The sequence below is a fragment of the Pyxicephalus adspersus genome, chromosome 10 (genome assembly GCF_032062135.1).
Source record: "Pyxicephalus adspersus chromosome 10, UCB_Pads_2.0, whole genome shotgun sequence".
In the NCBI taxonomy this organism is placed as follows: domain Eukaryota; kingdom Metazoa; phylum Chordata; class Amphibia; order Anura; family Pyxicephalidae; genus Pyxicephalus; species Pyxicephalus adspersus.
In genome coordinates, this window is record NC_092867.1 from 4,637,742 (window position 1) to 4,654,570 (window position 16,829).

Sequence of the window (16,829 nt, forward strand, 5' to 3'; positions counted from 1 at the left end):
CATCCAATATCACCATCTGTGACAGTAATGGATAGCCCCATGAGAGAAACCAAAGCAAGAAACTTGAGGTCACCAGAATTCCAATAAAGTTCTCCTACAATTATTCGTAGAATGTCTCATTTGTCAAAAACAACCATATACACCAATCAGTGACCACTCATCTATGATGACCTCATAGTCCTCCATAAATCTGGGCATTTTTGGCAGGAGTATGACATTATTATAACATCAAGGAACACCAAGTGATGGTTGCTGCATATAATATATCTATTTCATTGGCATGCTCATGGTCACTATGTAGCCCTGACCAGGGGACTCTGCCACGCCCTGCATTGTAGAAAGTTATTGACAAATTTGAAGTTCCACTAAACTTTTTTTGGTAGGTTGGTGACCCCGGGTCCTATGTTTGGATTAGAACTTCTCTTCGTTATTTATTATGGTCCCATTGCAGAGATTTCCCCACGTTTCCGAGGTTGTAAAATTTGAAGAATAGTTGTTGCCCACACAGGACTCAAACATTAAAATAAACAGGATAAGGGGCTTTAATTATTCTCTATTATATCCAAAACTAGAAAAAAGGGGTGCACGTGGTAATTACATGTACCTCATCTTTAGTAGGATCCCCACAATCTTGTTCTTTTGACTCAACCCCAGGTAAATCCTGAAAATTCACTTACATCACTGGCGATCTCTCGGGAAGCTTTGGCGGTTTGGAAGGGAATGGCGTCCAGTCTCAGGTCGTAGCCCGCTGCCCGGGACTGCTCCCACAGCGTCTTGTAGGCTTTCTATTGGAATAATGTGAAAATTACATTTAGGGCTCAAAAACCCAACATTTAAAGTGACCTAAAAATGTTTTCCTATCCTTGTGACATGACAACAAAAAAGAAAGGGGGAGGCATGGATGTCATCTGGACATGTATGGATTGCAATAACAATCTCTGTTGGGTTTTATCAATCCCAATATTGGGTCAGTGGTGAGGAGCAATGGAATAATGTATATGTTCTCTAGGGTTTTGGTTTTTCCTATTAGAATTGGCAGGCTGATGTGTCCCAAAAAGACCATCAGAACCAGAAAAATTGACATGGCATTGATTGTTAACAAACCCAGGACATGGTGTAGGTGCCAATGATGCTGGTGGTGATCACATGGCTTAAAAAACAAAATCATGTGATTATTTTATTAAAGTTTGGTGGTCTCTCCACCTGGTAAAATTTGAATATTTCACCCTGAAGCAAAATCACTCCATTTATCCATTTATTGTACTTACGTCACTGATCAGTGTTGCATTGATACGGGCCCGTATGAAGTCCGGATGGTCTGGAGGGAGTGTGTACCGGTGCATGGATTCCTGGTCTCCAGATTTATACAATCTCTGGAAAACACAGACAGAAAAATTTGTAATTCAAACATAACTAGATATCATGGTCACTACCAAATATTTCATTATTCACCCTTATTACTGTACAAGGCATAATTTCCATGACCTTTAAAATTCAACCACCTATTAGCGATAGGTAGTTATTGACCAATCTGGCTAAGGATCTCACTTTGAGGACAACAAGTCTAAAATGATAAAACCCACTGCAACTGGAATAGTTTAGTCAAATATAAGAAGTTCCATGGCTACCTTCCCATTATTCCACTGCATTTCTGCAGTGGGGCCAAATTTGTTGGATGATGGTTGGGTCACGTCTACATGTCCAATCATGGTGGGGTCAAGCCTACATGTCAAATGATGGCTGGGTCAAGCCTACATGTCAAGTGATGGTTGAGTCAAGCCTACATGTCAAATAATGGTTGGATGAAGCCTACATGTCAAGTGATGGTTGGGTCAAGCCTACATGTCAAGTGATGGTTGGATCAAGCCTACATGTCAAACAATGGTTGGGTCAAGCCTATATTTACAATGATGGTTGGATCAAGCCTACATGTCAAGTGATGGTTGGGCCGCGCTTATATGTCCAGTGATGGTTGGGTCATGCCTGTGGGTCCAATGATTGTTGAGTAAACATACATGTCCAATTATGGTTAGGTCATGTCAAATGAGAGTTGGGTCAAGCCTCCATGTCAAATGATAGTTGGGTCAAGCCTATATGTATATTGATGGTTGGGTCAAGCCTACATATCCAGTGATGGCTGGCTCAAGCCCACATGTCAGTGATGGATGGGTCAAGCCTCCATGTTCATTGATGGCTGACTCAAGCTTACATGTCCAGAGATGGTTGAGTCAAGCCTACATGTCCAGTGATGGTTGGGTCAAGCCTACATGTCCAATTATGATTGGGTCAAGCCTCCATGTCCAGTAAAGGCTGGCTCAAGCCTACATGTCGAGAGATGGTTGATTCAAGCCTACTTGTCCAGTGATGGTTGGGTCAAGCCTACATGTCCAATGATGGTCATGTCAAGCCTTCATGTCCAGTGATAGTTGGGTCAACCCTACATTTCCAATTATGGTTGGGTCAAGCCTCCATGTCCAGTGAAGGCTGGCTCAAGCCTACATGTCCAGAGATGGTTGGGTCAAGCCTACATGTCCAGAGATGGTTGGGTCAAGCCTGCATGCCCAGTAATGGTTGGGTCAAGCCTACATCCCCAGGGTTGGCTGGCTGAAGCCTGCATGTCCAGTGATGGTCGGGTCAAGCCTACATGTCCAGAAATGGTTGGGTCAAGCCTGCATGTCTAACTGTCCTCTGATGTACTTCTATGTTCAAAGATCACATGGGGAACGTATCAATGGCTGCCCATCCATTGCTTTATATATAAGAGCATGCCAAGGGGCATCTAGTATTAATGTCTGTAATGTTAGTGATGTTTTCCCCCTGTTACAGGTAGAGGGTCTTACCTCGCTGCACTGGAGGTAGCTGTTCTTTGCATGACGCAGTCCAGGAGAGTCGGCCACCGCAGTAAAGCCAATGGAGTCTGGATTTTGTCGGTATTTGGTCTACAAAACAGAGATTCGATTGCCAGCATTATAATCAAAGATTTACAACTCAATTCTACCCAAAACTTTCGCTTTTGTTGTGGATATTCAGAACCTCTTGGCATCATAATTGCTATGAAATTGAGTTGGCATATCAGGGTTTGGCTTAATCTGTCCATTTCAATTACAATGTTTCTTCCCATGTCGTATCATGTGTTACAAATGTAACTTTCACTTTATTTGTAAAATTGAATTATTGTAACTCATCAACACCCTCAAAAAAAGAATCTACATGGGAACTCTGCATCTAATAATCTGTAATGTTCTGCATCACGTAGACCATCGCCTCTATAAATATGGCGGCTCTCCAGCTCTCATTGATACAGACCTCGCTGATGAGTTCTCCGGCCTTCTTGGCTCCCTCAATGTGCGGAGACCCTGCTGCTTCCCAGCCGACTCCCCTCATAAAGTTTAAGTCCGATTTGTAGCGATTCTGCAGAAGAAGAATAATGGGATAATTAGGTTTAATAGAATCTCTCTGGGGAACAGACATCAAACATCATTCCTTCTTTGTAAACCAGAGCCATTGAATAATAGAGAGAACAGGGCCCAGTGCGCCAAGCCCGGCACGAGGGGAATAAATATTTATTGTATAATCATTACAGCTGGCTTCCACTCACATATTTATTTAACACTGATAATGTGAACAGAAAATAAATGAGATACCAATTCATTATTAATGACAAAAGCCAAAAGATCCTTTATCCAGGCAAAGTAGGCATTTAAAGGGATATTCCATGTGACTCATTTTGAAAGAACATTTATAGGTTAAACCAAACTGTTCTGACCACTTCACGTCAATGTCATCGGGGTCTATGGGTAGGCTGCCATGTGAACTATCCAGTTCAATAAATGCATAGGCTGTGTATATGGAAATCTGCACATTGATGTCATTGGTCTCCAATGTTACGGGTCTCCTGAGAATGGATTGGCTGTGATATTGAAATACAGATATATCAGTGATGTTATCGGTCTTTCAATAATAAACTGCATTCTCAGAATATAAAGCGTCTCCACTGGTCTCCAGTGATCGGACAAGGTTGCAATTTCATTAAAATGAAGCATCTCGGTGATGTCACCAGTCCCTAGTGATGGTATTGGTTGAATTCTCATCTCGGTGATGTCATCGGTCTCTGGTGATCGGATTGGCTGCATTCTCATATATATGATAAGTCTCTGTGATGTCACTGGTCTATAGTGATTGTATAGGCTGTGTTCTTATCTCGGTGATGTCACCGGTCTCTAATAATCAGATTGGCTTCGTTCTCATAAATATGAAGTGTCTCAGGGATGCCCTTATAGGCTGCTTTTTAGGAATATAATAGGTATCTGTGATGTCACTTGTCTCTGGTGATTGGACAAGTTGTGTTCTCATCTTGGTGATGTCACTGGTTTCTAGTGATAGGACTGGCTAAGTATTCTCATAAATATGAAGTGTCTTGGTGATGTCACTGGTCTCTAGCCAATGGAAAGGCTGCATTCTCATGAATATAAAGCGTCACTGTGATGCAACTGGTCTCTAGTGATCGGATTGGTAGATTTATAATAAATATTAAGCAATTTCGTGATGGCACCAGCCTCTAGTGATCCTATAGGCTGCGTTCCGATGAATTTGAGGCACCCTGTTGATGTCACCAGCCTCTAGTGACCGGATTGGTAATGTTTTCATAATTTTGGTGATGTCACCAGTCTCCAATGATTAGACAGGCTGCGCTTTCATGAATAGGAAGCATCTTGGTGATATCACCGGTCTCTAAGGATCTAATTGGCTGTGTTCTTNNNNATTGGCTGTGTTCTCATGAATTCTGTGATGTCACTAGTCTCTCTAGTGATCTAATTGGCTGTGTTCTCATGAATTCGGTGATGTCACCGGTCTCTAGTGATCTGATTGGCTGCATTCTCATAAATTCGGTCATGACCCCAGTCTCTAATGATCTGGTTGGCTGCATTCTCATAAATTCGGTCATGTCTCCAGTCTCTAATGATCAGATTGGCTGTGTTCTCATAAACATAAAGCATCTCTGTAAAGTCACCGGCATCTAACAAAGTGAAAGTCTGCATTCTTATGAACATAAAGTTTCTCAGTGACATTGCTGATCTGCAGATAACAGATTGAGTTCTTGTGTAAATAAATTGATGTAATTATTTCATATTATTGGCCGCTACTAAACAGAATAACAGCTCTCTTCCTAATTTGTACGGTCTCTCCATCTTTAGAGAATGGAAAAGAATGTGTAATCCGACAATATCATTTGTCCTAATTAAACGAACAGATTGTTTGCAACTGCAGTTTTAAAACTCAAGTTGAATGTTTTGACAAATTAGAAAAAAAATCTTCTCATGAAAATGAAAAGGTGAAATGTAAAAATCTTAAAGAGAGTGTAGCCAAAAGCATAAACAGGGATGTATTTAGGAATGACAGGTGCTCTTTACCTGGGAAAGCCGTAGCGTGGAGATCTTTCGGTAAGTTACAATTTCCAGCTATATTGGAAGTATGTGATATCTATTTTTCAATGCGATATATTTTCAATCCAAGATGATTAGAGGTTTAATGAGCGTCTTTGATCTGTATTAATAATTTAATTGGATCTTATTCATTTTCCATGCACATCAAACCTCAGAGAGTGAAGCTGTTTGCATTTGTTCACACGACACTTCGGTAAATAATAAATCATGTCTGATATGAGAGGGAGACCTCAAGTGAATTAAGCGGGCTTGTTTCTCCCCATCAAGAATTCCTTGTGTTGTATTATTTTCACAGAGCTTAATTAATAATGGGGACGCTAATCACTTCACTGCTGCGTTATGTAAAGTGTCATCTCGCTGCAATTACAGGACCTTATTCCTGCTAATAAACTCAACGCCGACAATGGCGCGCTAACAAAATGCAGCGGGGCGAACCTTCAGCTGTCACGCTTCGTCTGTTCCGGGGCGGAACGCGCTGATAGAGTTAGGAAACAAGTCATTAAAGTGGAGGGAAAAGTAGAAGTGTCGGAAACAAAGTTTTGTCAAAGTCCTTTAAGTTCAATCTGTTCTAATCAACTCAAATTCTGCTACTGAAGAACGAATACAATTAGGTAACGAACCCCCCCTCTGCGAGTACTGAGAATGTAAGAAGATCGGTGCGCTCGTCTCAGGAAGAAGGAAGAGTTTGCAAGGAATAGTTTGTGTTTAAAGGGTCAGATCAACCAAAAATAAAAATTCAATGATATCACATTGGACTGACCCAATCTGTATTGGTGGGATCCTTCTGAAGTCAGGGATCTGAACCCAGCTGTGCCCATTATGAAAGATGCCTGCCATCCCTGCGATGCGTTCCTGGGTCGGTACACCAGCTGTGCCCATACTGAGGGGTTCCCAAAATAACTGTGCTAGGTTCCTAGGTCTGTGCAACCCTGTGCCCATTATGCTGGGTCCCTACTATCCCTGTGATGCAATCTTGGGTCTGTACATCTGCTGTGCCCATTATGAGAGTTTCCCAATATAACTAGGTTCCTAGGTCTGTACAACCCCAGTGCCCATTATGTTGGGCCCCTACCATCCCTGTGCTGAGTTCCTGGGTCTGTACAGCTGCTGTGCCCATTATGAGAGTTTCCCAAAATAACTAGGTTCCTAGGTCTGTACAACCCCAGTGCCCATTATGTTGGGCCCCTACCATCCCTGTGCTGAGTTCCTGGGTCTGTACACCTGCTGTGCCCATTATGAGTAGCTCCTGCCATGATAATCCTGGTTTCCTGTGTCTGTTCATCGGCTGTGCCCATTATGAGGGTTTCCCACCACACCTGTCTAGAGATCCTGGGTCCTAATACCTGCTATGCCCACTATGATGAATGCCTGCCATCCCTGTGCCCAGGTTTGTACCCCTGCTGTGCCCATTTTGACAGATGCCCACCATCCCTGGACCAAGTTCCTGGGTCTGTATACCTGGGTTGTTCAGACGTGGGAATTAGGGTAGAAACTTTGCCCATTATGAGGGGCTCCTGCCATGCCTATCCTGGGTCCCTGGGTCTGTAGGCCTGCTGTGCCCATTATGAGGGTTTCCCAGCACACCTGTGCAGAGTTTATGGTTTTTCATGTGCCCACTATGCAGTATGCCTGCCACCCATGTGCTGAGTTCCCAGGTCTGTACCCCTGCTGTGCCCATTATGAGAAAGGGTGGCCATGCTGTGCTGTTGCAGATTGTGAGAGGCTGAACTTAATGAACTTGCTTGTTTGGCAGAGTACCTATGGCTGTAGATCAGGGCAGCCCTCTGGAGTCCTCATTTCAGCCAAGGTGACCACCCATCACCTATACATGCCTCATACACCTACCTCCAATAAACATACACACATGAATGGTGGGATCTTTGTACCTCCCTCTGGAGTTGATAAGCCCTCTTGGCCCAGTGGAGCTTCATGTCCTGCGGTTCGGCGGTGTAATGGTGAAGCAGCACCTTGTAGTCTTGGTCCCTGGCCAAAGCCTGGGCTCTCATGGCATGGACCAGGTCCAACATGTCGGAGGGGAGGTGGTACTGTGAGTGGAGCTGCTGGGAGTCCAGTTTGTACTGACGCTCACTCTGGAGCTTGGCGACGCGGAGGCAGTGCAGCATCTTGGGGTCGTCCAGAATACTCCGAGAACCGATGAGCTTCCCTTTCTCTGAGATGTATTCGTGTTTGTATTTGTACTGCAGAGGAAGAGCAGAAACATCACATTACACCCATCCCAGCAGAGGAATTCCAAGTACAGAATCATGGTGAAACTACACTGGGTGAAGGTCAGGCAGCATCGGAAGCCCCTCTGGCTTTGTGGTATTGGATTGTGCCTTTAATCTTTAATTTGGAGTTTGCCCATGGAGCAAGAAAGCAGAGTGATGAACACTACATTGCTCATTTCCAATTGGCCAGCAGGAGGCAGGTCAGTGACCACACTGGAATGTTTAACAGAAATGGAGAAAAGTTTGGTCACTGACACAGCTAAGCCATTTGGGTTAAATGATTCCAGCTACATGATACAATTATAGACTTGCATTGAACACACATTGTGCTTTTCCACTTTGTTGTACTTACATCACTAGCAATTTTCATTGAAGACTTAGCAGACTGGAACTGCAGTGTGTCCATTGTTAGCTTGTGTCCCTGGGCCCTCATATTGAGCCAGGATTCCCTATATTTTATCTGCCAAGACAGAATGAAAGTCACATTCAGGTACTGAGATATAGACATTATACCACAACACAGAAACTTGGACTTCACCTTCATACACATTGATCCATGACCCACATAGATCTGTGGTCCCAACACCTTCTTATAGGTAACTAGCTTTATGGACTATGAATGTAAAATCACAAAGATCCATATAACCCCTGCTAAGTAACATGTTTTCCACTAGGTGGTGCTGTGATCATTTTAATTCACATTGAATACAGGGGGAAATTATTTTAAATGAAAAAGAACACAGCACCACCTAGCGGACAAATTGAGGATGACACCTACTATTAAAACCAATGTAGCTGTACATTTGCCCATGTCAACTTAATACCTTTCAAGATCATTAAACTACTTTTACCCTTTTTGGTACAGAGCAGTAAACAAGAACATTCACCGAACAAATCACTATGGAAATAGCTTATTAATATTGCCCATGGTGTTCCTGTAAACTTTTACCTATCCTTACTGATTTTGTGCTCTCAATTTACCCACCCATCCCTAGTCATTCTCTTCTAGTTGCAGCCTTAATCTCTAACTAAAATTTAATTTTCTGTGGACTGCTCTGCTAAATCTAAATGGCTCACTCACATCGCTGAGGTTGGAGGCGTTGAGCTTGGCACGGATGTGTTCCGGTAATTCCAGGACCGTGGTGTAATGATGCAAAATGTCCTCACCGGCTGCTTTGTAGAGTCGCTGCAAAGGAAATCACAATATTATTGAATAATGTCACTTCTTAGAATATATAAAGATATGATATAGGATCAGGTCTGGTGTGATGGCAGAAAGAGAGTCACTTCATCCATCATTGGTGCCCGCAGGGTCTGTGACAACCCAATATCAGAAATTAATTCCCAAATTCAAAACATTCTTCAGTGCAGAAGTCTCAGGGCATTAGGGTATCCACACAAGGGGGGGGATTTTAGCAAGTAAAACTGCATGTTGTGCATGCATGTTTTACCAGAAAGGGTCCCCAGCAAGTAAATAATGCCCCTTTGACACTGGATTTTTGGATTTCATGGTTGGCTAATATAGTACTCATAAGAATAGAATTAGAGAATAAATAAAAAGCAGGGGTTTTGTGGCAAAGAAATTTGTATTAAGAATCACAAGTACAATAGCGTAAAACATCTTACACAGCGATAAATTAATTTACATTATATGGTGGGTCGGCCCCTATTATACATTCATAGGATATTCAACTGTAAACTACCTAAATTATTGGAGTGGTCAGACAAACATAACGTCTCTGAACCCGACGCGTTTCACCTCTTGGCTTCCTCAGGGGTATTTATGAGACTGTTAGATACTGTTAAAAAACGATTCAACATATGTGTTACTAAATGGATCCAGCTTTGGATAAACAAGTGTCTGTAATGCCCCCCAATGCCTACAATACTTGCTTCTCGTAAAAACCCCTGAGGAAGCCAAGAGGCGAAACACGTCGGGTTCAAAGACGTTATATTTTTCATACCACTCTAAAAAATTTAGGTTGTTAAAGTGCATTGCAGCGCAGTTAATAAAGTTAAATATTCAGGGGCCTGTCACCCAGATTGGTGGGACTCCGGTGCTGCCTCTTACCTCATTGGTTATCTTGTTGCTGAACTTGGCGTGCTGAAGATCCACAGAGTCGGTGATTGTGGTGTATTTCAGCTGATGAGGCTGCTGTCTGTATTTGGTCTGCGGTCAGAGAGATGGAAATTAGAAAACTTTAGATTCCTCGTGTGTTCATCCAGGGCAATAGAGGAACTCCAGCTCCAATAAAGGAGCACTTAGAGGTTCAGCAAGTAACACATTGTGACAAAATAAGTCTAAAAATAAAATTTATATAAACTTAAAACTTAAAATAAAGGGTTTATTTATAGATTCAAATGATTTAATGATGATGATTTAATCATAGTTTTGCTAATTAAATATTTATTGGCTTCCATTTCGCCATAGAATCAAATTCATGCTCCTGTGCTTTGCCCTCCACAGTTCTTGCCCCACTTACCTTTCTGCCCTGATAAATACCCCCCAGCTGCTCTCTTCCCTCCTCCAATGACCTACTAATGATTTCCTCACTCATAGCCTCATCACATCAACACGCACGGCTCCAAGACTTTTCTAAAGCTGCCCAGACTCTCTGGAATGGTCTCCTCGTCCTATTCGGCTTGCTCCTACTTTCTGCTCATTTAAAACCCAACGCTTCAACCTCACCTACCCGTCTTCTTCTGTCTCCTAAACCCTCACTACTTCCCACCATTCCATATCCCCCTCCTATTGTGTGATACTTCCCCCACGTCCTAGATTGTAAGCTCTTCCGTACCGGGTCCTCTCCTCCTCCTGTGTCACTGTCTGTATCTGTCTGTCATTTGCAATTCCTATTTAATGTACAGCGCTGCATAATATGTTGGCGCTATAAAAATCCTGTTTAATAACAATAGTTAAACTAATAAATCCAGTGTGTGAAATTTGTAAAAGCTGGGTGAACCTTTGGTGAAAAAAATGTATAAAATTTAAAATGTAACCAAAAATAGGCAAGCTCAGATTTTCTATGGATTTCTCCTTTTCATTCATCAGCTGAACAAATAAAGTTTCCAGCAGAAGGATCAGCATTGATCATAAGATGTGACTGATTTAAAAAATTCACTGATTTGTTATTGATCAGTTCTGAATGAATGTTCTGAATGAAAAGCACTGAACAGAAGAACAATGATCACCTCGCTGATCAGGCCGGACGCTCTCTTCTTTTCCTCGATGTCCAGGGCTCCGGGGATGATGCAGCCCACTCCTCTCATGAAGTTCAAGTCGGATCGGTACCGGTTCTGGCAACAAGAACATCAAACATTTCATTGTTACATTGTATCATTATGTAGAACTCATAGCATGAAATAATTATTAAACATGAACTCGGGGCTTCCTCCATCCAGAGACACAAATCTAAGCATGGTGATGGGGGAAGATCCAGGGCCACCATCACAAATGACTGGGCCCCATATTAGGTAGACTTCCTGGACCCCCATGTTTAAAAGATCCAGCATAGTAGAAGTCAAGCTCTTTTGATTGGGCCAGTACAGAAGTATCTCTTGTGCCCCCTGATGGTGGCCCTGGGAAGATCAACTGTAAGATGACCACATGCAACACAGGTGACTGGTCCTATACCCTCTGCTTGACGATTTTGGGCACAGCTTTCAAAGTTTATCTCACCTTTAAGGGGAACAATTTAGTTTAAATGTCCAGAAGCTTCTTTCACCTATCCCAGAGTAGTATTTCTGCCATAAACGTTAATTCTCACACCACCTGCAACCCCAGTGCTCTTTGTTTATAAACAAACCATGTGACCACCAATATAGCGATGGTAGGCGATCACATGACTGTGTTTATAAACAAACCATGTGACATTGAATACAGTTCCTGCAGGCAATCACATGACTATTAATATAAACAAACCACATGACCAGCAATACAGTGCTGGTAGGTGATCACATGATTTTGTTTATAACCAAACCATGTGACCACCAATACAGCGATAGCATGAATATAACATGACTGTGTTTATAAACCATGTAACCAACAAAAAGTTCTGGCAGGCCATCACATGACTTTGTTTATAAACAAACCATGTGACCACCAATACAGTGCTACAGGCGATCACATGACTTTGTTTATAAACAAAGCAAAGTCACATGGCAGTAGAAGCTCCCAGTTGATGTGCAAAACCCATCCCATCGATATCACCCGGCTCATTTCCCTGACAGTCGTATAGAAGGTCGGTATTTTCTGTATTTTTTGCTTTTTGTTTTTTTGCAGCCTCTGTGAACTTACCTCACTCTGCAACTCATAGGCCCTCTTGGCGGTCAGCAGCCGCAGGTCGTCAGACAGCGTTGTGTAATGATGGAGCAGGTGCCGGTAATCCTGATCGCTGACCAGAGCCTGGGCTTTCCTGGCGTGTACCAGATTCACCATATCCATGGGCAGGCGGAACTGAGAGCGGCTCGTCTCAAAGCCTTTCTTGTACTGAACCTGTGCGGGGACATGGCGGGGTCAGAGCAAAAGTTTGTCATGCTAATACATACAGAAAACATTCAAACGTTATTAAAATATTTCTCATTTGAAATCTTTATTTATATGGGGTTGGTACACAGCAGCTGAAATCAGGCTTATAGTGGGATTGGCTGATAGGTAGGTAGAGAGTGAACTGCGTAGGTGGCCTTTCAAGAGAGAGTTGGGGGGTGGAATATGGAGGATAATTGTTACTAGGAACCCAAAGAGCATAGAAGAGATGGGGCAGTGGCTCTACATGTGAAAAACTAAAGCCCCTTTTTTAGGGTCCCTAAAGTAAACCTGTCTTTCCCACCCAGAGCAAGCAAAAGGATCACATAAAGGCCAGCCGGTCCATTCACCTGGAAATTTATTTTACTCCAATGGCAAAGCATGTGTCTTTCCCATAATCCAATGCTAGGTGCCTGTCAGCCAATGGCCAGGCTCGAGGACTGTTACTCGGGGGCGGGGAGACAAATCTTATCTCAGCAAATTAGAATTTACTCCAATAAAGCACACCAGCAGTAACTCGGCCCCTGGGCCAGGCTGAAGCACCCCCAGAGACCAGAGGTTCCCTACTGACCTTTCATCCTAATAGACCCATTCTTATATAGGCAGCGGAGGTAGGTAGGTGGCCACTGATAGGCTGACTTACCTCGCTTAGTAGAGAAGAGGTATGGACGGAGTGAGAGAGGTTCAGGTCATCCTCAAGTCTCCGTAGACCAATCATATTTCCTTTAGCCTTTTCAAAGTCCGCTTTATATTTATGCTGAAACGGTAAAAACATTTCTTAATAATCAGCAAACTGCCAACTGACATTATACCGCCCCCTGCTGAACAGCTGCATACATCCCACCCCTCCATCATATTAAAGGTAAAGGTCCCCAGCTTCATCCTTGCTTCATAATGAGTCACTGACCCAGAACAATAATTTATTTTCAAATGGGGCAGTCAGTGGCCAATATCTCGTCCTCCTGCTTCTGTGATTTTTGCTGTTATATTTATTCAGCATTCCCAGCATACTGAACTGCAGTATAGTTTACACAAAAGGTGCAAAATTCCCACCAGGGCTGGTCATGTGATCACAGTCAGGGCAGACCCACCCTTACAGCACAATGGATTTGTCTGTTTCATCATCTACAGAACAGAAGCAGGTAAGGACTCGGCATTCAGCTTTGAAAATCCTTACACATGGAAGACCAAGAGATTCTTTTTAACTTTAATGTTAATTACAATGAATGTGGGGATTGCTGATTATCTCACTGCGGGATGCATAATGTATAAAAAGTACTAACTTCGCTAATTATTTCCCCAGATGCCTTTGCAGCCTGGAAGGGGATGGCGTCCAGCTTCAGTTTGTATCCTCCGTCGTTCAGGTGGGTCCATGACTCCTTGTACCTTGTCTGATGAAGAAATAAACAAGCCAATGTTATTACATCTTTCACTGCTCAGCTATCCGCTGCTAAAAAAAATAAGCCGACTTTAAAGAGGACCGGTCAATATAGTAAAATGGGAGCTGCCATTTGCAACTTGTATGGTAGGCAGGTCATCTCACTTATGTTGGCCAATTCATTTGATTCCTTGCAACATCTGGTATAGGTTAGGGGCAGCTGAGCAAAATTTATTCAGGTCCTTTTGTGAATAAATGTTTTTTTTAATTTGTTGGTTTATGACATTAATCTCTGCAGAGGCTGCAGTTGGTTTTCACTACATCAGGCTGAACACTAGAGCGCAACAAAGCAGCTGCAATGTCAGCTCCCTGCCTATAGGAAAACTTCAGTTACCAAGATCCCTTGTATGGTATATAATAGATGTGGGGGGGGGTCACACTTGTAGTCCCAGCTTTCTAAAGCACAATGAGGTGGCTACAAAAGAAGACAATGAGCATGAATTGTAGCCACAGGATTTAAAATTTGTATCTGTCTGCAGAGGGTTTCATGGCAACTTATTGGACACATAAAAGAAAGAAGAAAATAATCATTAAGACCTAAAAAATATTTCATAGGTTCTATTTTACTATGCTTGTAAAGACCTCAAAATGTCGAAAAGCCTCCACATATATCCAAATACATGCTAATGAGACCTCTTTGTAAGAAACACTTTAAGTCCCCCTGTCCTGAATTGCTGGAAAATATCTCAGACAAGAAAAGCAATGAGCGAAGGGGCAACCTGCCACCTCCGCCCTAAAAAATTACCCCCTCTGGCCCGCATGGCTACCAATCAGAATGCAGTACTTGCCTCACTAATGTTCATTGCATTGAGTTTTGCTTGCAGGAGTTCCGGCAGCTCGGCCGTGGAGGTGTATCTGTGTTTAATATTCTCTCCCTGCTCTTTGTATTTGCTCTGCGGAAAGAAAACCAAGATGTATCTTAAGGGTTCAAAAAGCTTTAAAGGGCCCCTGAGCTGTACAGAAGCTCCTTTCACCTATCCTGGAAGTTTTGTCCCCTCATTGCTTTATTTATTTATTTTTAACATAAAAGAAATACAAGTATTAAAAGTGAAAAAAATAAATAAAACAAATGTACACAAATAGGAATCAAATACACAAAACAAAAATGTAAAAAAAAATAAAAAGGAGAAATATTTAAAACATTCTCTGCTAGTGTGTTTTAGAGCATGATGAATGATTCAACAGCAGAGAATGTAATATGAATGGAGATATAAATATGAGGCGGATTTCCCTTCGTTTCATGGGGTGTAGACAGGTAACATGCAGGAAAGACAAATGAAGAAAGTGAAGCAGGACACCCAAGTTCCAGACTTACATCCACCGCTTGGTTGTAGCTGATCCGGGCCTGAATCATCTCCGGAGTGTCCTGGATGCTGGTGAACTTCAGTGCCGATGGCAGCTGCCTGTACGACTTCTGTTCAGTGCAAGATAATGGGAATCATGAATTACAGGCAAAATCACTGGGGCTCAATCAAATATAGGATTCATACATGCAACCATGTTCTCTTTGCATGTGACCCAAAGGATCACGGGTCATCTACTTAGAACTGCTGTGCAACCTATGGAAGAATTATTGAAGCGGTTCTGTGACTGACCACCTGACTGATGCACCTGCACCACCTGGAAATGCAGATATTCTAATCGCTCTAATTCTATTTTTCCAAGCATTTCTGCAGTTCTGTTGACATTGGAATGTGGTGACAGCGGCCAGTTATTGCATATCTGAATTTGCTGCAGGGTCAGTGTTGTGGAGTTGGTGGCAGAGGCAGCACAAATGATAGAGATGGAAGTATTATCAATGCATACGGAAGGGCTGGTCCTGGCTGTATTATTAAAGTAGAGGTAATGGAAGAATTGGTGGCAGTTATAGTGCAGGAGCTGTTGGGTTGCCCTCTTGTAATGATATCAGTGGTGGTGGTGACGGTATCAATGGTTATGATATCAGTGATGGTGGTAATGATATCAGTAGTGGTGATGATATCAGTGGTGGTGGTGATGATATCAGTAGTGGTGATGATGATATCAGTAATGGTTGTGGCAATATTGGTGATGGTGGTGATGATATCGGTGGCGGTGGTGTGGTTATCGGTGGTGGTGATGATGATATCGGTGATGGTGGTAATGATATCAGTGGTGGTGGTGATGATATTGGTGGTGGTGGTGGTGATGATATTGGTGATGGTGGTGGTCATGATATCGGTAGTAGTGGTGATGATATGAGTGGTGGTGATGATGATATCAGTGGTAGTGGTCATGATATCTGTGGTAATGGTGATGATATCAGTGGTAGTGGTGATGATATCAGTGGTGGTGGTAATGATATCGGTGGTGGTGGTGATGATGATATCAGTGGTGGTGATGATGATATCAGTGGTGGTGGAAATGATATCGGTGGTCGTGGTAATGATATCGGTGGTGGTGGTGATGATGATATCAGTAGTGTTCATGATGATACCGATGATAGTGGTGATGATATCAGTAGTGGTGGTGGCGATATCGGTAGTGGTGGTGGTGAATATTTTGGTGGTGGTGATGATGATATCAGTGGTAGTAATGATATTGGTGGTGGTGGTAGTGATGATATCGGTAGTGGTGGTGATGATATCGGTAATGGTGGTAGTGATGATATCAGTAGTGGTGGTGATGATATCAGTGATGGTTGTGATGATGTCGGTGGTAGTGGTGATGATGATATCAGTGGTGGTGATGATGATATCGGTGGTGGTGATGATGATATCTGTGGTGGTGATAATACCTATGGCATCACCAGTGATGTAGGATTGAGTTTACAGGGGTGATATCAGCAATATAAGTGGTGGAAATATTTCCGTATTCCTCACCTCGCTGATGAGCTCGCCCGCTTTCTTTGCTTGCAATACATCAAGGGAACCTTCAGTGATCCAGCCGACTCCCCTCATCCACTTCAGGTCCGATCTATATTGGTTCTAAAGGGAACATAAACAGAGTCAGAACAGTGCAGAATCCCTTAAATGTCTTCTCTTGGTTCTCCATAGCTCATTCATGGTGCTGTACCAGTGGAATCCCATAAACGTCAGGATTGGTAGAAGACAAATGACCAACCAGCACATGTCTGGGTTCTTATGGGAGATACAAGGAGAACATACAACCACAGGAGAATCCTTGTTGGAGCTAAACCCGGGGTTTCTAGTATAGCAGGAAAGTCTAGGAACAGC

The 16,829-nt window shown here is 42.8% G+C and overlaps 1 protein-coding gene across 1 annotated transcript in view; it reads right to left on the bottom strand.

The window, feature by feature from the left end:
* NRAP (nebulin related anchoring protein) overlaps positions 1-16,829 on the bottom strand; it is a gene marked incomplete in the record, with an annotated part of 53,418 nt that overhangs the window by 3,390 nt on the left and 33,199 nt on the right. The window contains 15 exon segments of the mRNA XM_072424181.1: positions 678-785; positions 1,269-1,373; positions 2,841-2,939; positions 3,307-3,411; positions 7,331-7,642; positions 8,025-8,132; positions 8,754-8,858; positions 9,744-9,842; positions 10,865-10,969; positions 11,970-12,167; positions 12,841-12,954; positions 13,481-13,588; positions 14,424-14,528; positions 14,951-15,049; positions 16,476-16,580. Coding sequence (XP_072280282.1) covers positions 678-785; positions 1,269-1,373; positions 2,841-2,939; positions 3,307-3,411; positions 7,331-7,642; positions 8,025-8,132; positions 8,754-8,858; positions 9,744-9,842; positions 10,865-10,969; positions 11,970-12,167; positions 12,841-12,954; positions 13,481-13,588; positions 14,424-14,528; positions 14,951-15,049; positions 16,476-16,580 — 1,875 coding nt within the window.